Source organism: Schistocerca nitens, chromosome 2, assembly GCF_023898315.1.
Source record: "Schistocerca nitens isolate TAMUIC-IGC-003100 chromosome 2, iqSchNite1.1, whole genome shotgun sequence".
In the NCBI taxonomy this organism is placed as follows: Eukaryota; Metazoa; Arthropoda; class Insecta; order Orthoptera; family Acrididae; genus Schistocerca; species Schistocerca nitens.
The window spans coordinates 942,495,693-942,517,542 of record NC_064615.1 but is presented as its reverse complement, the minus strand read 5'-3'; the positions used below and the strand labels follow the sequence as shown (position 1 = coordinate 942,517,542).

Genomic DNA, 21,850 nt, shown 5'->3' with positions numbered 1-21,850 from the left:
TTGACTCCACATTCGATGCGCTCCCCTTCAACCTCGCCATCGCTGGATCCCACGCCGCACCGAGCTTTAGACGGCCTTCTCTACTCTGGTTGACAGTTGCCAAGACACAACTGACATTTACTAAGGAAAAATTCCCAATCGTTATGGAACAATCGACAACTGCTATGCAACACCGACCCACGATAGTAAAAATAGTAAAAGGAAAGGTTGAGGGGGCGGAACGTCTTAACAGCAGCGAAGCCTAGTCACGAATTTTCTGTAGGCTTTCGGCAGTTCATGCAGTACGGTATTTGACGAGGGTTGTTGTGCAATCGATTAGTGCGACATTCCGTGTGGCATGACAACTTGTCTGCAATGCATTATTTGAGTGCTTACGACCATGGATGAGCAGCTGGACGTTTCGAAGCCAGTCACAGTGTCACTCCTGTGGCCACAGTAATGGATGTTTCCAAATGTGTCATCCAGAGATTAAAAAAGGCCGCTGGAGGTGCAAATGCTATGCTAAACCATGCCGGTGGTCGTAGACGGGTCATCACACCACAAGAAGATCGATAGGTAGCCCTAGAGCCGATAGGCAAATCGTTGCTGACCCTAAAACCATCACCGGCTCGCGTGTCTCTGTCAGAACTATTTCGCGGCGATTAAATTAGCTCGGAACCCTGTGAGAAGCCTGTGAAATGAATTCCACTTCAACCACGCCATCATCAAGAAAAAGTTCAAGACACAAAGGAATTACAAACATTGCCTTCGAGTGGTCATTGATTTAAAAAAAGTTAAAAATTTGTGCCTTGATTCATAGTGGCTGCTAGATCAAAATGATGCCTTCTTGCCACAATGCCACAACTCCGAAAGTAGAGACACCTATATATATATATATATATATATATATATATATATATATATATATATATATATATATATAAAAGAAAGGGTTCTTTGGTATAGGGAGCATGTTGATTGGGGTTAGCAACAGTGGTCCAGAGTCATGTTCTTCGACGAATCCTGCTTGTATTGAGAAGTGATTCTGGCCGCCAGTTAGTGTTAGTGTGGAGAGAGAGCGGAACGTATGGCCTAGGCGTTATGGTGCGGGCATGCATTATGCGCAATGGCCGAACATTACTGCATATCTTTGCGTGAGGTAGTGTTGCAGCACAGCGGTATTGTAGGAAGATTAGTCTGGATCCTGTCCATCTGATTAGGGGTGCCGCAGATCCCTGCTCTCTTTTTGTGGGCGACTATGCCCACCCACACGGGACGGATGAAGTGTCGGACACACTGGAAAGTGATGATATTGAACGTATTGAATGGCCTGCGTACTGTCCGGACCTAAAACGTGACGAACATGTCTAGAATGCTCTTGGCAGACATGTCTATCAACGAACATCTTCTCCTCGAGCCGTGCAAGAACTGAAAACCGCGTTTAGAGAGGAGTGCGACAATATCCCACAAGGACAGCTCAACGGTTTGGTAGCTAGCAAGAATAACAGATGCAAAATGTACATTAATGCCCGAGAAGGGCATATTGCTTACTGAGAGTCTAATATCGACCTTTATGTGGGAGTCTGACCTGTGTTAAACGTGAACGTTATTTTGTCCATTATGCTGCTTTCCCATGTGGTGAAATCTGTACACTTCTCGTTATAAATGTACCACTCCACCTCTAGTACGTATGTATTGTGTTTCATGCCGTCCATCTCCTGTCCAGCAATGTCTCTGTTCCATAGAAATTGTCAAGCAGTCTAATTGTGTTGTCAGTGATTTTTATTTCATTGGGTTCTTTAATCACGCAGTCCCTAGTTGTTTCTTGTGATACCCTCAAGGCATTTTTTGTATTTGACCCCACGAACATGAAAAACTTGATGTGCTCTCGGAACATCTCATCTCAGCAGCATTAACAGAAACATCCCTCTCAGTATGGGAGTAGAAAAATGAGATGTAATGCCCTTCCTCGACTTCTCGTCCTCGCAAATGATATGGATGCTTTGGTCACGTCGTCTGCAGACAACCTACTCACACCAATTTGTACTTGCGTGCCATGAGCCATCATCACCCAACTCAGAAGGGCATGCTGTTAGGAACATTGGTACATCGTGCAAGAATGATATATGCCAATAACCTGCCCCATAAGATGAACCATCTACGCATGGTTTTCAGGAACAACGGCTACAACGATCACCAAACAAATGAGGTTATCTCATGCAGGAATCACAGTAAGACCACCGACAATGAGCAGGAAAATAAACTTATTTTTTCCCGTTCTGATGCTCCGTAACGGGTAAGATCGCCTACTGAAGAAATCAGATCGATATTCAGGCCTTGTCAAACATCCGACAGTTACAGAGACCAGTTATGCGTGCGGAAGGTCTCAGAACACCTGGGGTCTACAAGATATCCTAATAGTGTCGCCATTCTTACGTCGTAAAATAGTGCGCACTGCAGAACAACGCAGGAAGGAGCATCAGAGATTTTATAGTCAACGATACCCCGAAAAATCCTTTTTAGCTGAGTATGCTCTAGAAAACAGTTACCGACTAATAATTGACAAAACCTCTGTCGCGGCTCGCACTAACGCTTCTGGAAGTTTGTAGTTACAGAAGCCATTGAAACAGACACAGCAAACTTCAGCTCAACGCGGCGTGGGATACAGCTATTACGAAGATGAATCGGGCGCATCGAACGCAAAGTTAACTATGCCTTACAAGGCGATACCATTGGCCCCAGTAATTTTGCAGCCGGCGGCTAGAGTACATGTATTATCAGCCCATAAGCAGTCATTTTACTGGACAATGGCCAAAGAGAGCTTGGTCGAAAGGTCGTGACTGGAAGCCAGAGATCGTTTCATTCAACCCAAAGAAATTACGTCTGATTGTGTGTCTGTGCTTCTAGTGTAGCGGGACATTGCCCACCAGATGACGGCACCTCTGCGATGTACTCTGCCAGCAAGCATGCAGTCAGGGTCCTGCTGGATGGACTGCGGAAGGACCTCGTCGCCAAGAAGAGCAAAATTCGAGTTGGGGTAATTTTTCACGTTATTCATACTGTTCCATGGCAAGCACAAGCAAGATCCTTCATTGTACGAGTATTAACTTTAAAACCACCTCTCGGACACGTCAGTTCTGATAGCTTCATGTGAAACTTATAGGCAAAGCAATCTAAAAAAAGGAGAAAAATATTGACATTTGGCTACGAAGTCTTTCACGACGGAGTCCTTGGATGAAAAGTTCTCGGTAAACTTGTAGTATTAAATTCGGATAAAAACCCCAGGCTTTCGACGTCCTCAGTGACTATATACGATTGTCGCGAAACTGCCGAGACTCCCACTTTTCAACCTAAAGTACGGTATCTGATTGGCTCTATTACGTCATGATTACATCAAGGAAATGGTGCTTGATGAGATGGTGCCATCTACGTCAACAGAGTATGTTTGTGCTCTCTGTCTAGCTTCGCGTCGTCTTCCATTCTGCGGTGGAAAAACTAATAAGATAGAGTCTTAAACATGCAAGGAATCAGACCGGTGTTTTACCCACCCAGGAAAATTAAGGAAATACTACGACCTGTTAAACTTAATTCCGGCCTGATTTATAAAATTCCTTTCTAGTGTGACAGTAATTACTTGGGGCAGTCGACATGGACCGTTGCCGATCGCTGGGTCGAACATCAGCGTCACCTGAAGTGTTTTTTTTTTTTTTTTCCTTTACTGAGTTTCGATTCCCCCCGAAGGGGGCGGGCTGGCAGCAGCTTAGCACGCCGCTCTTCAGCTTACAGAACTTTTAAAACATAAGAAGAAAATAATAAACAATAAAAGCAGGCGATGATAACAGTGTCTTAACCTGTAAAATGGCGGAAAATTGTGGAAGTTAAAACAGATAACAAAGGGTTGGCGATGCTAATAAAATACACAGGAAGCAGACAGGTAAAATAGGAGACAGACAATTAAAAAAACACAGTAACAGTCTGGTTTCTGTTCGCAAGAGATATAAAAATCACATCCATCGACAGTATGAATTCCGTTTGCAGCACTTCGCAAAAGACAGACAACACTTGACACTCACTTGAAACACTGCACTAAAAATTTGACACGTAGATGAAACACCACAGCCAACGGCAGATGGGGGGGGGGAGGGGGGGACTAGGATAGATGAGGGGAAAAAAAGGAGGGAGGGGAGGATAAACGAAGTGGGGGGGGGCGAGAACCGACGGAGGGAGAGGACTCATAAGTGGGGGTAGGGTAGATGCGAGAGGAAGTGGGGAAAGGCAGAGGAGGGGAATGCAAAAGGACTCGGGGGGGGGGGGGAGGGAGAAGGGAGGCAGAGAGAGGGTGGACGGGGAGAAAACAGGATGGAAGGGGGGGAGCCTGGGAAAAGGACAGAGGAAGGGAGGGGGAGCTGAGGACCAGAGTTGATAGGAGTGATAAATGGAGGGAGAGAGGGCATCATCTGGGAGGGGGCCTGGAGTGCTGAGCACAACCTGTAAAAATAAATGCACGATTATGTTTGAACAAACTAGAAGCCGAGACCACACCTCGAACTATTGGGACCCTGAGTTTAGAGAAGCAATGGAAATTAGACTATGTGATAAAACATCGATAGAGACACTGGCTATGCTCTTAGCAACGCGTGGGAGAGTGCACTTGAGAGAGAAAGAGCACAGCGGAAGACCTCGTAGTTTACTGTCCGATATGACTGATGGCGCTACAAGCGACGCTGGATACAGAGCGCCACCTCAGGCCGCACTATTTCCGTGGTGGCACCGTGACGTAATCCAGCTAATCAGGCGCCATCTTTTGCCCATATCAGTGGGATCCTCACCAGTTCCACGACGGTCAGATACTGACTACTCAATGAGAAGCCTGGTCTCGCCATCGAATGAGGCCTGCATTTAGTTCGCACTTACAAACGCCCGCTAATGGATTACCCCTGCCCAGTTTGGGGAGCTGCAGCTAAGTCCCACATGGACAATATTCAGCGACAGCAAAACAAGGCACTTAGAAGAGTTTACCATGTGCCCTGGAACTACTTCTCCTACTATCTACAAGAGTCACAGAAAGAGAAACTTGTGGTCACTAGATATTAAGAGTACGCCAAGAAACTCTACGACAAGGCGCGAAGGGACGAAGACTATGGTTGCACTTTTTTTTTATGTGAAGTGCCACTGGGCTGTACCCCTCTACCTTTATAATGTGCTAGGAGATTTAGAGAGGATGAGGAACTGGGATTCTCTGAAGAAGTTTGTTATGCCATTTTTACAAGTAATTTTCATTCAACTATAAATAATTTAATCGCAAATAAAGTTGTACAATAGTTCATTGTTTTGGTGTTGTAAATGTTGACTGCATCTTCATTAATTCATGATAGACTATAGTTTTTGTGTGATACAATTTACCAAATGGAATTCTTGACGTTCAGCGATATTTATTACTAATATATACTTGGCACACTGAATTTAGCTATCTTTACTTTTGCTATTTATAAGCAAAATGTGATATCGATCTCAGTGATCAGTCAACAAAATAACTATCCAAGCAATAGATAAGAAGCTATAGTATATCATGCAAACCCTGTTTATGTTAAAGAGGGTGAAGAAGACATTAAAAACAAATGTACTGGTGGCGAGATACATGCACCTGTTTAACCACCGATATTCTAATCATGTAACTCAAGTAGTCACCGCAGAAAGCTAAATTCTTGTCGAGTTGCATACGCCTAGGGAACTATCTAACGAACTATATACACACTATTTAAGAGGGAGTTATATAGCTCTGAAGTCTGTGACATATTGTACATGGAAACAGCGTACTTATAAACGGTTGAATGGTGCATGTCTATCATTTTATGACTGTTATTACAACTTGGATGTAATTTTATTGCATTATATTTAACTTATTAAGGTGTCCCTTCATTTAGGTGACATTTCAGCATTTCTTCGTAAGAAGCTTAGGTTCTTTGTTTATCATTAAATATTCTACTACTGCATTAGACTTGCTCGTTACACATATCAGGTGATAACCGAAATGTCGAATGTTTTTTTAATTGTGTATGACAGCTGACAACTTACACGCGAGTTTTGCTGTGTGCGATCTGCTGCATTGATGAGAGATCTTCAGGTTCAAATGGCTCTGAGCACTATGGGACTTAACTACTGAGGTCATCAGTCCCCTAGAACTTAGAACTACTTAAACCTAACTAACCTAAGGACATTACACACATCCATGCCCGACGCAGGATTCGAACCTGCGACCATAGCGGTCGCGCGGTTCCAGACTGTAGCGCCTAGAAGCGCTCGACCACTTCAGCCGGCAGAGATCTTCAGGGATTTCGTTTATATTGTTCCTAAAGACTCGTGCTATAGTAGCTCACGAAAAACAAATGTTACATTCAAGTCGTTAAACGTAATGATAAAATGAAGAGTAAAAGATAAAATAGTGTCAACAGTAGGAATTAATTATCCAAAACGCGTCCCCGGTAATATAAATTTGAGAAAAGAGTCGCGACTGGCAGCGGCACTTGTTCTGATAAGAGAAAATAAACTATAGTTAACCGGCCGTTGTGACCGAGCGGTTCTAGGCGCTTCAGTCCGGAACCGCGCTGCCGCTACGGTCGCAGGTTCGAATCCTGCCTCGGGTATGGATGTGTGTGATGTCCTTAGGTTAGTTAGGTTTAAGTAGTAGTAAGTCTAGGGGATGGATGACCTCAGATGTTAAGTCCCATAGTGCTTAGTGCCGATCTCTAGTTTCACAGTCGCACGTTTCCACAGTCATGTAACGTGTGAAATAAAATCCAATTAGTTTATAGATTAGGTGAGAAATAAATTGAATTTCCTTATTGACTGTTGTCTTTTCCGTAAATAACAAAAACCGAATATTGCACTTTAAGATTTAATAATTTTAGTTTGTGAAATTTCTATATGAAATGGTAGCAAATAGGAGATGATGAAGCTAACGTTCGTATATATCACCCTATACATTAATTTGCAGGAAATTTCGCCAGGGCTAGTCAACACTGAGATAATCACAAACTCTACAAGTTGGACGCCAGATATTTTTGAGGAGCTGCCGCATATGGAACCAGAAGATGTAGCAGATGCCCTCCTGTTCATGCTATCCCGACACCCACGTGTGCAGGTGAGTTGAATTTAAATTTGTAATGTGTCTAAGACGGACTTCCCCTAACGAAGTAAGAGACAGGGTGCTTCATAGATTGGAAAAACTATTCGATGCAGCCCCATTGCTTTCGACATTCCTATTATTTGTCTGTCAGAGAAAGTACAAATTTACCCGCCAGGGTAGCCGAGAGCACTAATGCGCTGCTTCCTGGACTCGGGTAGGCACACCAGCCCCGGATCGAATCCGCCCACCGGACTAACAACGGGGGCCGGTATGCCGGCCATCCTGGATGTGGTTTTTAGGCGGTTTTCCACATCCCGCTAGGTGAATACCGGCTGGTCCCCACGTTCCACCTCAGTTACACTACTCGCGGACATTTGAAACACATTCGCACTATTCCATGGCTTACACTCAATGCAGACAGCTGGGGAACACTAATTCCGTCCCGGGGGGTTCGGAGTGGTGGCAGGAACGGCATCCATCCATCCTCTGCAACTAACACTGCCAAATCAATAGTAATAAGGCCGACCCTACATTGCAGCGGGAATAAGACCTCAAGAAAGAAAGAAAGAAACTACAGTTTCTTTTGCGTTATAATAAAGAAGTATATTAGTAAATTTATTGTACATTTAATTGATTGTGCATCCAATTATTAAAACCGATACATTTCTTGTATCAGATATCAAGAAGAAGGATGGAGTCCTCATCTCTGTAGCCCAAACTCGAACACTCGATCTGGAAATAAGCGAGAATGACATCCTTGGACGACAATAGCAGCATATTGTCACTTTATCATGACTGATCAGAAGACATAGTTTGTAGTAAGAAGAATTTCAGTGGAAAATAATGGATTCGATAAACAACAGTAGCAATGAATGACGTAAAGAACAGCAAAACTTTCACGTTTGTTATGTCAGTATGGTAGGTGTAGGGAAGAGTTCGCAGGGGTTCTCACACTGTTTTGGTGGTGCCTGTCACATGATTTACGGTCACGCAGAGGCTACACAGTCATTACCTCCCCTATCATAATTGTAAGCGTGTGCAGCTCAAGAGCGAAACGTAATCTATAATTTCGACTAAACAATTTCTTGGACACAGAATGAGACAAAAATTACAATTTCTGTGACTCTGAAAATACGAATTACTAGGTTAGAGGAAATGGTAGTTAATTTTATGGAACAGATTCAACAAAATATGAAGCAAAATCAATGGCAGAAGAATAGCTCAGAGGAAAGTACCAAGTGACAGAAAAAGCGTAGGTGACTCCCGATATAATAACAATCCCGCAAAATTACAGACCAGTATCCTTAATTATTGTTTCCTGCCTAATTGTTAAGCATATTTTAAATTCTATCCGCAAATCTAGACCCACGTTGCCTTTTGCTCACACGTAGGACAATAGGTAGATTCCATATTCCCAGATTTTCCGAAATTGTTTTACACAGTGCAACACTGCTGACTGTTAACAAATGGCCGAGCACAGGAAATAAGTTCCCTGATACGTGTGTGTCTCGAAGACTTCTTAAGTAATAAAACGAGTACGTTGTCCTGGAAGGCGAGTGTTCATGGGTGACAAGGTTATTGTCTGGAATACTCCAGAGAAATGTGACAGAATCGCTCTTGTTCTGTAAGCACATAAACGATTTGACGGGTAGGGTGGGCAGCAATCTGCGACTATTTGCTGATGATGCTGTAGTGTATGGGAAACTGCCATCTTTGAGACTGCAGGATGATACATGACGATTTGGATAGAATTTATATGTGGTGTGTTGAATGGCAGCTTGTCTAAATGTGGGAAAATGAAATTAATTCAGATGAGTGGGAAAAACAACCTTGTAAGGTGCGAAACAGTATCAGAGGTGCGCTGCTTGACTCAACCACTATGATTGAATATCTCGAAGATCTCGGCGTAACGCTGCAAAGCGACATGATATAGAATTAGCTCGTAAGGTTGGTTGCAAGGGGAAAAGGAAGGAAGATTAAGATTTTAAAGTCCCGTCGGCAACAAGGTCATTAGAGACGAAGCGCACACTTGGACTGTTTCAAGGATGGGGAGGGAAATCGGCCGCGCCGTCTTGAAAGGTACCTTCTCGACATTTCTATGGAGCGATTTAGGTAAACCAGGGAAAACCTAAATCTGGAAGACCAGCCTGGGATCCGAATAGTCGTCTTCCTGAACGCGAGTCCATTGTGCTGACGACTGCGCAACCTCGCTCGATGGGATAGTAGGGAAGGTGAACATCGAGTTATTGGGAAAATTCCAGAAAAGTGTAGCTCATCTATAAAGGAGACTACGTACAGAACACTTGGTGACGCGATCTTGATTGCTGCTTGAGTGTTCAGGATTCCCACCAGGTGGGATTAAAGGAAGACATCGAAGCAATTCGGAGGCGTGCTGCTACAGTACATTTGTTACCGGTAAGTTCGATCAACACGAGTATTACGGAAATCCTTCGTAAACTCAGACGGATACCCAGGAGGGATGAAGAGGTCATTCTCGCGAAACAGTATTGAGAAAATTTAGAGAACAGTCATGTGCGTAAGGACAGCGAAGGCAAGGTAAGAAAAATCGCGAGAAGCACAGAAGCATAAAGACAGTCGCTTTTCCCTCGCTCCACTTGCGAGTGGAACAGGAAAGTCAATGACGGGCGTTGGTACAAAGTACCCTTCGCCATACACCGTACGGTGGCTTGCAGAGTATGTATGTAGATGTAGATAACGAAAATACTTACATTAAAGTAATTTTTCGATTCATTTTAAGAGAATAAACCAAGAACTCGGCGACTATACGGTAATGGAGATTAATGGCTAATGTTTCTTGTATTGTAAATTACTATCACGTGGATGCAAATGGCACGAGCAGTGTAGTCTCTTGTTAAGCAGCTGGCGTGAGAACGCAAATGACCGTTAAGGAATCGATACTGAGTAAAATTACTTACTTTAAAATGATTGAGTTCTCTATTCAGAGTGGCTACTTAAGGATAATGTATTTATGGGAAAGATCCAATACACGCCCAGAGTTCAGGCAAACAATTGGAGGTTCAAAGAATGCGGAACATATTTTGTTTAAAAGCAAAGTAGACACTGACAAATCGCATATGTTACAAAAATGTATTATTGCCGCGCGGAGAGGCCGCGAGGTTTGAGGGGCCATGTCACGGATTGCGCGGCCCCTCCAGACAGAGGTTCGAGTCCTCCCTCGGACATGGGTGTGTGTGTTGTTCTTAGCATAAGTTAGTTTAAGTAGCGTTTAAATTTAGGGATCGATGACCTCAGCAGTTTGGTCCCTTAGGAATTCACACACACAAAAATGTATTATTATGTTTTCAGGTGTATGATATCGTGATGTACCCCACGGGTTCTGAATAGCGGCCACTTTTGCTGCAGTGGTTGACTTCCAGTACTGAAATGACAACCTGGATCACACCTTGCTCGGGACTTCTATGTTTTTCTGTACGAAAATGGTGCTTGTTTGATTAATTATACAGTATAAAGTGTTCCAGGAATGTAAAGCTTTGTATTAAATGAACAATAAATAATCCGATTAAACTCAAAAACATCGAAATAAGTTATGTGAAAAACGACATAACATGCACAGTTTTTAATTTTACAACGACCGGCTTCATCTGTGATCTACAGCCACGTTCTCGGTCACGTACACGTACTGTATGAAATCGCACACAATTTATCTGCAGATGGTTGTAAATCACAGGCGAAACAGATCCTTGTACAAATAAAAATTTAAAAAAGACAGTAGTGTGTTTTTATGTGTTTGTTTCCATGCCATTTCCATCTTCACATTCTGTCAGTATATTTCATATATTGAAACACGTAATATAAATGTCTTCAAGGTTAAAAAGAATGGAGCTCCTAAATGGGCAAACGTGTTGTTTTGTCCATCCTCATGCGCCCAAGAACAGTGGTTCACTGTCCTGTTCACAGGCGAGAGCGTCTTTCTTGCTAACACATCCCAGAGGCTCGTTACAAACCCGTCAATATTACGGAAAAGGATTAATATGGCAGGCCAGTGCTATCGTTAGGGGCTCGTAAGTCACAGCATAATTCATCTAGGTGTAAACTGGAATCGAAGAGTTTGAGATGTGGTGCAATAGAAGCATGTTGAAAAATAGGTAGACTGATAAACCTTCAGCTGACGGCTGACTCCAAACAGCGGCGATTACCCGCAACACGAGGCTATTTATTGTGCGTCTTAAGCAGTGCTTACCAACCTAGGTGTGATTACCTGTAAGTTGGTAAAAGAGTTTTCTGAGGGGTAAAAACGAAAGAAAAGTATGTCATGAAGAAAACATCTTTACCATCACCATTTCGTTAGACTATTTCTTTTGCCAGATAACCAACCAAAAATTATTCTTAATTTGCTCCATATATTTGTGCAACCCCTTGTGATATTCGCTATTTTTGGCTTCATTAAACAGCAAATAGTTAACACTTTCAACCATAAGGCAAATACTTGTTTATAAAGAATGATTAATGTATGCATAATAAGATGTCGCGTAATGACGGTGGAATTTCCTAAATAATGTAATTCGTCGTCTTTGGGCGGCAACATAAACAGAAGAATACGGATCGATATGCGATCCTTCACTATTTTGTTCGCTGGAGAACAAATGAAGCCTTGAGAGTTAAACACTTGTACTGTTTTTCTTAAGTAAGACGGCCGCAGATTTGTGGCGATCTGATATAATTTTTTTACTAAATGTATAAAAAATGTGTTCCGTCTAAGTTTGAGTGAAGTGTAAAAAGAAGAACTGTTATAACTTATCGTGACGACACACGGGCGACTCAAGAGGACAGTGGCTATATAAAAGAGCGCTCAATGGACATGAAACGGACATAAAAATCTACCATCATTGTAGTACTAAGCATAAGGTACGATGTATGTTTTAGTTATAATAAATATTTGTTCTGGAAATATTGAATCAGTTAGCAGTGCTCATTCCTATCATCTCCTCAGTATTATTTTCATTTTAATTATGCATTTTGCTAAGATTACAGACACCAAGGTCAGCAGTCCAATGTGCGTGTTACATTGACAAAAAGGAAACTGTTTTATCGTCTTCTTGCATCAGCTTTAATATTGAATTTCCTTTTTGTGTGATGTTCCTGGTCCCTTAGGAAATTGTTTTGTCGTAACAATAACTTCACAACCGGGTATGATCGTAGGTACGATCATGAAGTAATTAGAAAGACGATAATGCAATTTCTTAATCAATAGCACGCTAGCTGTGACTGCTTCAAGCCACGCGAAACTGCAAGTAAAGACTATTCACATTTCATAATGCAATATTTTATGAGAATGGTCAATCCATGATTCTTACGCTAGTTGTGACTGATAAAACAGTAAGCGAAATCTCAATTTCCAACTTTTCCATTGAATAACAACATCACTTTTATTTTGTTACATCACACCCTGTACTATTGTTTTTATTAACTGTGTCAGTATCCCGAGTGCATACTGTTGAACTGCTATGAAAAATTTTCCAATCTGTCACAATGTTTCACCACGATGACACAATACTCATAATTGCAGCAAGGGCTATATATTCACCAACACACGATGACTTGCAGCATTCCGGCCGCGGTGGCCGTGCGGTTCTGGCGCTGCAGTCCGGAACCGCGGGGCTGCTACGGTCGCAGGTTCGAATCCTGCCTCGGGCATGGGTGTGTGTGATGTCCTTAGGTTAGTTAGGTTTAAGTAGTTCTAAGTTCTAGGGGACTTATGCCCTAAGATGTTGAGTCCCATAGTGCTCAGAGCCATTTGAACAACTTGAACTTGCAGCATTTGCTTGTCGTTTCACGTTTCTTGTCAAGAGAAACGTTCCTAAAATCAATGGCGAGAGAGTATCGCGAAATAGCGACATAATGTGATCTTATTTGTTACAGAGGCCAAAAAAGCAACATTTTCCAGATAAGAAGGCCGCTCCAGCTTTACTTATCACCTCTGAGTAAGTAGGCAGCAGACAGCTCACAGACCAGCGGAAACAGCAAGATGGCGTGACTCAGCGCCGTTGCTGGCCAATGAAGGCTGATTGCCGCTTCCTAGGCTTCGCAGATGCTGACTTGCTGCTGGCTACTAACGGAGGTCCTCAATGCCAGAGTCATATAAAACATTTGAATGATACAGGCAGCACCAAATGTAAGGTCACAACATATGTGTGCCTGCGATTATCCTCGGAAGCAATGTTGACAAAGCTCACAGGCTAACGATGAAAGACCTGTTAAATAACAGTCGGTTTTTATTGTGTATTTTAGTGAGATGAAGCCTAATATGATAACAAACAAGTCGTATATACATCCACGGCATTTTTACAATTATCAATCTATATTTAAAATGTCTATTTTAACAACTTATAGATGTACATTTCATAATCTGTTTCAATAATATGAAGTTGAAATATCAGTGGAAAAAATATGTACTGGTTAGTACGTAAGTAACTACTGCAACAAGATCTTTGACGATTCGATATTCATTTTGTAATAATGTCGTCTCAGGCTTCCTCTGTGAATGTCTTCGATGAAATCTTTTCGAGTTATCAGTCGCGGCCTGGTGTCGTGTAGTCACAACATTTTAGACAAGTTTCCCGCTCGTCGTCTTCAGCCGCCACTTCACCTGACGATCACTAGCGGAAAACTCGTCGAAACGTTGCGACAACGCGGCTCCACGAGTCGACTGATAACTCGAGAAGATTTAATCAAAGTACTTTGACTTTTCCACCTTTTAGTGCTTTTGATTAGGACAATTGTTAGGCGTCGTTGTAAGAACAACTGTAACAGTTTTTGTTTCATCCTTTGTTGAGCATGTGATTATGAAGTGAAGGAAGAGCATCACATAGTAAAGAAAGTATACTTTTCACACTTTGGAAATAAATTTGGTGATCAGAATAAAAACGATGTTATGTTTCACCTCTGAAGCAAACGTGATTGTGAGTGAGTGGACGCTCAGGTATCATTAAATCAGGTTGTTATTGAGTTCTTAGGCAATCAAGAGGACCCACGTTATATGTCTGTTGTAGCTAACGTGCTGGTATAGTTCAGCAAGCCTGGCTATTTAATGAGCCTCAGAACAGAGTTTTTGAACAGTCACTTTTATTTTGTTCCTGATAATGTGGGTGACTGAAGTGAGGAACAAGATGAACGTTTTAATGAAGACATCAAAGTGATAGGAAGATGACATTCAGTGTTTTGAGCACAGTACAGTCAGGCAGGTTCCGGAGACTCGGTTTGAATCTTGCACAATAGTATATCCTACAAGATCTGTGATTGGCTGGCGCCACATCTGAGGGGGCAGTGTGCCTTGATTTATATGTAATGCCTAGACAGTTGATGGATTTGGTAACTGACTTGTATTATGAATAATCTATAAATACCAGCCCCTCGAATAAATAATTTGTTTTCACTTTTAAAACACCGTTAAGACTTCTTACTTCTTCTGTACTAGACAGCGGTGCTGGTAGCGGACGAATAGTATCCCCCCAGCGGGTACTATTGCTCCCGGACGGTGTTAATTAGATTTAGCTATTTTGTCATTACATACCAAGCATATCATCAGTTCTAGATGTAGTGTTTTTTTTTGCAACAGCAATTAAAATATGATTAAGCTGCAAGTCCTAAATGTGTTTGGCTGAAAAACGTTTCAGTTGGTGAAGATGTACGATAAGTAGACCCAGGGTTTGTGCTCTTGTAATGTTCTTGTGTTTAAACGGCTGATATTCTTATATTCGGTTGGACTAGTGTTTAATCTTCGCTGGACCTATCTATGTTGTCTATATTCCAGCATGATGTTTTTGTGTTGTCTAAGTTGTCTATTTCGTACTGCCTTTAGTTGCCTGGCAGTATTGATATTAGTTTTAGGTGTTATGGTATCAGTTCTAATTTGTATTCTATTTGTGAATTGTATCAGGAACTTGCGCACAGAAACTTCATCCCATTATTGCTCCTTCAAAACTGTACGATTAACTAGTTAGTTACATTTATTTAAGGATCAGGAATTTTGTCATGCTGTCATTTTACGATTATGTTAGATATTGAATTCATGTATGGTTGTGGATTTCGGTCCATATTGCCTGGCTTTTTTATTATGCTCATTCATTCTGATTTGCTGGATTGTGTTATTAATAAATGTAAAAAATGATAAGTAATTATGCTCCCATTACCCCAGCCACTTACATCTCCCAATGTTTCCTGCACCACAGTTGGAGCAGAGTGTGGTTACATGTTCTGAAGACGTGTTTTTATTTAGTATATAAGTGTGATATTTCTATGGTCTTGGGGTCTGTTGCAGTTGCTGTTGCAGGGATGGCTATTAGAGTTGTGCCAGGAGTGGCATGAAAGTAGAAGGACTAGTTAGCCTGTGAAGTCACCATTCGCTGACAGACCACTATAGATAGTGCCTCTGAGTTGATCCAACATCTTCAGGGGACCACTCTGGTTAGTGCCATGCGAGCAGCAGGACGTATGTAGCGCGAGTGCTACAACACAGCATTGGCTGCAGTCGATTCGTTTAAGTTCTTGGAAGGTGTGCTGCCCCCTCAGTCTTAGTTGAAGAGGTTACAGGCCAGGGTAGAACATTATTTAAATCGATCACATGACAAAATTCGTGGATAGGGAAGGGGTAAACAGTGATGTGTTCGAGGGCCTCCAGACAAAGGTGATGCAAATAGAACTGATGGTAAATGACATGCCATCGGCAACATCAATACAAGGGAATGGGGGACTAATATAAGCACGACGCAGGATGATGAAGTTTGTCAAGACCAGTAGTGTAGAGGCAGTACAATGAAGATAAGTTTTCTAGGTTATGTCATCCTCTTTTATGGATGACAAAGGAGCATCTGTTTTTGGTGGACTCTATTCCAGATAGAGTACAACTTATATACTGTATAGTGTCGCTCAAAGAGCAGATGGAAGTGTTTAAATTATGGGATGTGGAAATCTTATAGATTTTGTATTCACATACAAGACAAAGCTTGGTTCAACGGTTTTCCAGGGCAGTTGTAAAAGGCAAAACTGTAAAAGACTTCCATCAACAGTTTGTCATCAAGTGGCCTTCGATAGAGCAATGCGGACATTGATACACACTCATTACGGTCGTGAACAAGGCGTCAGAGAACCCTCATGGAATATGTAAATAGGGTAAATATGTGCTCGAGATGATATCAAATGTTATGTAAGGAACCAGTCCATTGGACCAGTCACACATCATGTTTTCCCAACCATACCAAACATTCAAAGATTTATAAGTGTTGACCTATAAGACTGAGGCCATTACAAATATGTACCAAGGTCGCGGGGTGTGACGTGAAATGAGTGGTGTACATAGGAGTCGAGAGGTCAGATCACTCACTGCCCTATGTGGAGGCAAGGCATGGCAGCACAACAATGAAACCTGGCCTCATTTGTGTGTTGTGAAATTAATAACGAGCCACTTTGCGCCCTGTTGGACACTGGCAGTTTAGTGAGCGTTTTACGTGAGCCACGATTCCGTTCCCAGTAATATGTATGTGGATGACCTGGTGTTGGAAATAAATTTGGTGATCAGAATAAAAACAATGTTCTGTTTCATCTCTGAAACAAACGTTATTGTGAGTTTTAAATCAGGTTGTTATTGAGTTCTTAAGCAAGAAAGAGGACCCACGTAAATATATAAATAGGGTAAATATGTGCTCGAGATGATATGTTGTGTAAGGAACCAGTCAGTTGGACCAACCACACACCATGTTTGCCCAACCATCCTAAGCCTCCTGAGGCACTTCCTACACCACAGCAAACTCCATTGCCAATTTGAAGATTCGTGACTTTACCTGGGCTGTTAAGCTACACGTTGCCCATGGGCTGTTTACTGAATTTGTTTTAGCTTACAGAGTTATTTTTATGACATGATTAATCCCTGATTGGAGAGAGGGCAAATTTTCGTTTAAGTTCTGTAAAAATCTTCTTATTTTGTCAGTACGATGAGTTGCCAGTAACTTCCATCCCACAGAAAGGAGGTGTGTGGCCCTTTTCCAGTTGCTAGATTTGTTATTCTCTGGACTTAGCCTTATTATTATCAGGCATTAAGTTCAAGTATGTTTGCAGTTACCTAGATAATTTAGGCATTTTTAGTAGGAATTTGGAAAAACATGTCTAGTATTTAAGGGATGTTCTCCCCTAGAGTAAGGAAAGCGGATTTAACAGTGAAACCGGTTAGGGTTACTTGTCCAGAAATGTCGTTTTTGCCGCGTACTATGGCAAAAGGGGAGGTTAGAGAAGACCCAGATCGTACCTAGGGCATAAGGGAGTGTCCACTTTCGAGGAACCCTGAAGAAGTAGCTACGATTATCGGCATAGTAAGTTATTTGAGAAAACTTACCTCTAATTTCGCCCAGCAGGCCATAACCTTGAACTAACTGCGGAAGAAGGGGAGCAAGTTCGAGTGTGGAGGAGTCGCAACAAGACACGTAGCACGCCCTAGCGTCCACTCCTCATTTCAATAAACCATTCAATGCCCAGACTCATTTTTCCTTGTCTGGCTTGACAGCTGTCCTGCTGTTGGAAGACCAGCATGGTATGCTTCTTGCATACTTCAGCTCTGTAGAAGAAGTACTCTGTTTATGAGCAGAAAGCTCTGGTTGAGTTGTTTGAGATAGACAGGTTTCGCTCTTATTTAGACCGTAGCCATTCCGGACTGAAACTGACAACCAGGCCCTAAACTGGGTGTTGGCACGACTTAGGCATATGGGGACAATAGTGAGACTGGCTAATCAGATTTCCGCATTTCATTTCGAAGCAATATGTTAGAGTTAGTGATAATGTGACAGCTGATGGGTTAAGTAGGATATTTCAAGGTTGGTTGCTTGGTTGGTTGATTTGGGGGAGGAGACCAAACAGCGAGGTCATAGGTCCCACTGGGCTAGTTAAGGATGGCGAAGGACGTCGGCTGTGCTCTTTCAGAGGAACCATCCCGGCATTTGCCTGAAGTGATTTAGGGAAATCACGGAATACCTAAATCAGGATGGCCAGACGAGGGTTTGAACTGCCGTCCTCTCGAATGCGAGTCCAGACTAATGTAATGTATTGCGAATACATAGAAAGAAGGATCCTTTATTGTATGATTATATGATAGCGGAACAAACACTGGTAGCAGTTACTTCTGTAAAATATCTGGGAGTATGCGTGCGGAACGATTTGAAGTGGAATGATCATACAGTATAAAATTAATTGTTGGTAAGGCGGGTACCAGGTTGAGATTCATTGGGAGAGTGCTTAGTCCATCAACAAAGGAGGTGGCTTACAAAACACTCGTTCGACCTATACTTGAGTATTGCTCATCAGTGTGGGATCCGTACCAGATCGGGTTGACGGAGGAGGTAGAGAAGACCCAAAGAAGAGCGGCGCGTTTCGTCACAGGGTTATTTGGTAACCGTGATAGCGTTACGGAGATGTTTAATAAACTCAAGTGGCAGACTCTGCAAGAGAGGTGCTCTGCATCACGGTGTAGCTTGCTCGCCAGGTTTCGAGAGGGTGCGTTTCTGGATGAGGTATTGAATATATTGCTTCCCCCTACTTATACCTCGCGAGGAGATCACGAATGTAAAATTAGAGAGATTAGAGCGAGCACAGAGGCTTTCAGACAGTCGTTCTTCCTGCGAACCATACGCCACTGGAACAGGAAAGGGAGGTAATGACAGTGGCAGGTAAAGTGCCCTCCGCCACACACCGTTGGGTGGCTTGCGGAGTATAAATGTAGATGTAGATGTAGAATCACTGCGCCACCTCGCTCGATATGGTTCAAGGCGATTCTGTGGAAGATGGAGGGGAGAAGCTAGAGGATGATGTCACTGAGTCTCAGGTTATCAGTTTGATTTTAGGGGATTTTTTGGTGCTGTTTAAAGGAGTTAATAAGTATCAGGAGAAGTTGAGACATTGAAACAGATAAGTAACAGGCTAGCGTAGGGTGAAGAGTTAGGCTGTACAAGTTAACAGATGGTGTAAGGAATGGTCACGGCCCTAAGCTACTTGCTCTCACGAAGCTGGCCCCGTGCTTTTAGTGTATTATCAACTATGGGTGACACCCGGGGGTATACAAGGCTCATGTTAAGATTTGTGAGGACTTCATTTCGAGGGGAATGGACTCTGACATTAGGACTGTGGTATGAACACGTAAGAATTGCCCAATATTACCCCTGATTGCAATTACATAAGTTTCTGTGGGCTATGTGCATGGAGACAAGCTTCAACAATGTTTTTATAAAATTCTGTCAATAGTTGCAGTATTTATGTTAGGCGACTAGTTTCGAACCTTACAGGTTCATTTTCAGGCCTGGCCTACTGGGCCTGTACTGACAGTGCCTGATCGTAAATATTAAACATCAAAGGGATAACACTAGTTTTATAAATGTTTCCTGAATGAATATCACAATCCACATGTGCCTCTTATCAAGTCAAAATCAAACTGGAGGTCAACATAGCCCACAGCTCAAGGAACATTTCAATGGTGCTAGCGTCGCGCCTCACATACAAGCGCGCGTCCGCAGCCAGCATAAGTAATCTTAGAGGCCTTTTTTTTCTGCTGAAACTTTATAATACTTTTAGTCAACCAAGACAATTGTTTCAATAGAAAATGTTGTAAAATAGAGACTAAGACGTAGTTTTCATTGTTTTTAGATTGCTTTAGACTATATTACATTACACAGCTTACATTGAGTAAAATGCCTCGTTCGACCTGCAGACGTATAGGGCGCAGGTACTTGTGATCATGGAAAACCAAAATATGGAATACATCTTTTTTTATGAACTGATCAATTTTGATCTAATATTAATTCCACTGTCGTGAAGTGTGCCGGTCATAGTAGATGTGTTATTGGACAGTATTTCAGAAACTGCTTCATAACTGGATGCAGTTAACTGAAACAAACACTATGAATATAATCAGTACTTCTTCATTTCGTTTCTATATGGTGGTGAAAGATATGTGTAATTTTTCTGTGAGCTGATTCTGCTGGTTGACTGTGAGAATATTAAGGCGAAAGGCGTGGAATGGCGAAACTGTTCCTTCGCTAAAAGGCGGAGACAGTGGAAGGTATGCACCGGGTGACGGCCCCTCTTTGGGACAGGCGCGGATCCCTGATGTCGGCCACAGTAGGAGGGAGTAGGCCGAACTCGACAAGCTGTAATGGCATTGCGAAACGCGTTGAAAAGAAGGCTGTCTAAAAAGAAAGAAGTCTACAAGGGGATGGGAAAACATGAGAGGCACATGATTAAAACATCTAGTGGAATCAAAGGAGCTAAGTTTCGTGAGGGAGTCCAGGATTGGCTCATCAAAATTATTTTTGTAGTGGGGATGAAACATTACGAGTGCCTACTTGCAGCCCCTGTCATTGGCGGAAAAGTGAAACCAAATTCGTAGTGGGAGAAAATTTCTTATTTTGCTCCCACTCTAAGAGTGAAATGTGCATTAGTGCTTAATCACAGTAGACTCTCTGAGAAGAAGGAGACTGATAGGGTTTTTATGAATATTTCATTGGATGGAACTCGGAAGGTCCACAGCGACTATCTAACTAGTATCTGGTGCTGGTAATACCAGCAGAATTTTTAGAAGGAGAAGATTTAAATACTTGTTTTTAGAGCTCCGGGAATGAAGATTTCAACTTAGAGTTCCAGAGAGGGAACATTCGGTTTGTGTTGGCACTTCAGCAGACAACATTTTGGCTGATAGTTGTTTTGATACTCTGTCATAGATGCTGAGGTCAGACTTGGAACTTTCAGCTACCTCCGCAGTCATTTACTGCATCTCAGAGTTAGAACAATGGTAAGCATTGGCAGCATTTGCGCATCACATGTCGAGGGGGATACGATATTACTTGCTTCGAGTTAGGGTCTTGCTTTTCTGAATGAAGTCATGTACTCGTCTAGTTGAATTCAACATGGCCTTAGGCAAGGGTGCTGTGCTCATACGTCCTTCTCTTGCTCTTTCCTTTAATCTGTTAATTAATTCAGGAATCATTAGTGGTTTACGTTTCCGATTCCACCCTCCTCCTAGGCCAAGGTATTATCATGTATGTTCGGTAATCAATTTTACCGACTGCGTACTTAATAATTACTTGTATTATTCAGTCAATGTTTGAAATAAAGTCCTGGCGTTTTACAATAAACAGGACTTAATGGTGACCTATAGTTTCATTCGCTAGCTTTATGAAAACCTTTCTCATTATTTCTGGGCCGGAGTAGCCGTGCGGTTCTAGGCGCTACAGTCTGGAGCCGAGCGACCGCTCCTGTCGCAGGTTCGAATCCTGCCTCGGGCATGGATGTGTGTGATGTCCTTAGGTTAGTTAGGTTTAATTAGTTAAGTCGCATAGTGCTCAGAGCCATTTGAGCCATTATTTCTGTTCGAGTTATGGTACCCATTTGTCATGTTTAATTGGAACAGATGTTCAATAATATCCGTTGCGCGTTCTAGTCTTAATATTCCACAAGATCTTATGTAGAGCGGTCTGTTCACGGTAAAGGTCACTGGGTTCAGACCTTGATAGCATCACAGGGGCATCCTTAAAGCTCAGCCATAGTTTCACGTGAGAATTTGGAGACTCCTGGCAAGGTTTTTTGACCACTGGCAATCTTCAGATGTGTAGTCGTCTTACAGGTTGCCAAATTAAGAATTTGTTAACACATTTTTCAGGATTTTTCGTTGACTTCGACTTTATGATGTACAGTTTTCGACTGTTTAAAGATTGAACCCTTTTATTTTTACAG

General features: G+C 42.3%; 1 protein-coding gene across 1 annotated transcript in view; it reads left to right on the top strand.

Annotated features, from left to right (window-relative positions):
* Window positions 1-10,653, top strand: part of LOC126234723 (farnesol dehydrogenase-like) — a 38,037-nt gene extending 27,384 nt beyond the window's left edge. The window contains exons 4-6 of the mRNA XM_049943470.1: window positions 2,887-3,016; window positions 6,974-7,120; window positions 10,433-10,653. Coding sequence (XP_049799427.1) covers window positions 2,887-3,016; window positions 6,974-7,120; window positions 10,433-10,471 — 316 coding nt within the window. The 3' untranslated portion in view covers window positions 10,472-10,653. The remainder of the gene's footprint in view (window positions 1-2,886; window positions 3,017-6,973; window positions 7,121-10,432) is intronic.
* The last annotated feature ends 11,197 nt before the right edge of the window (window positions 10,654-21,850 follow it).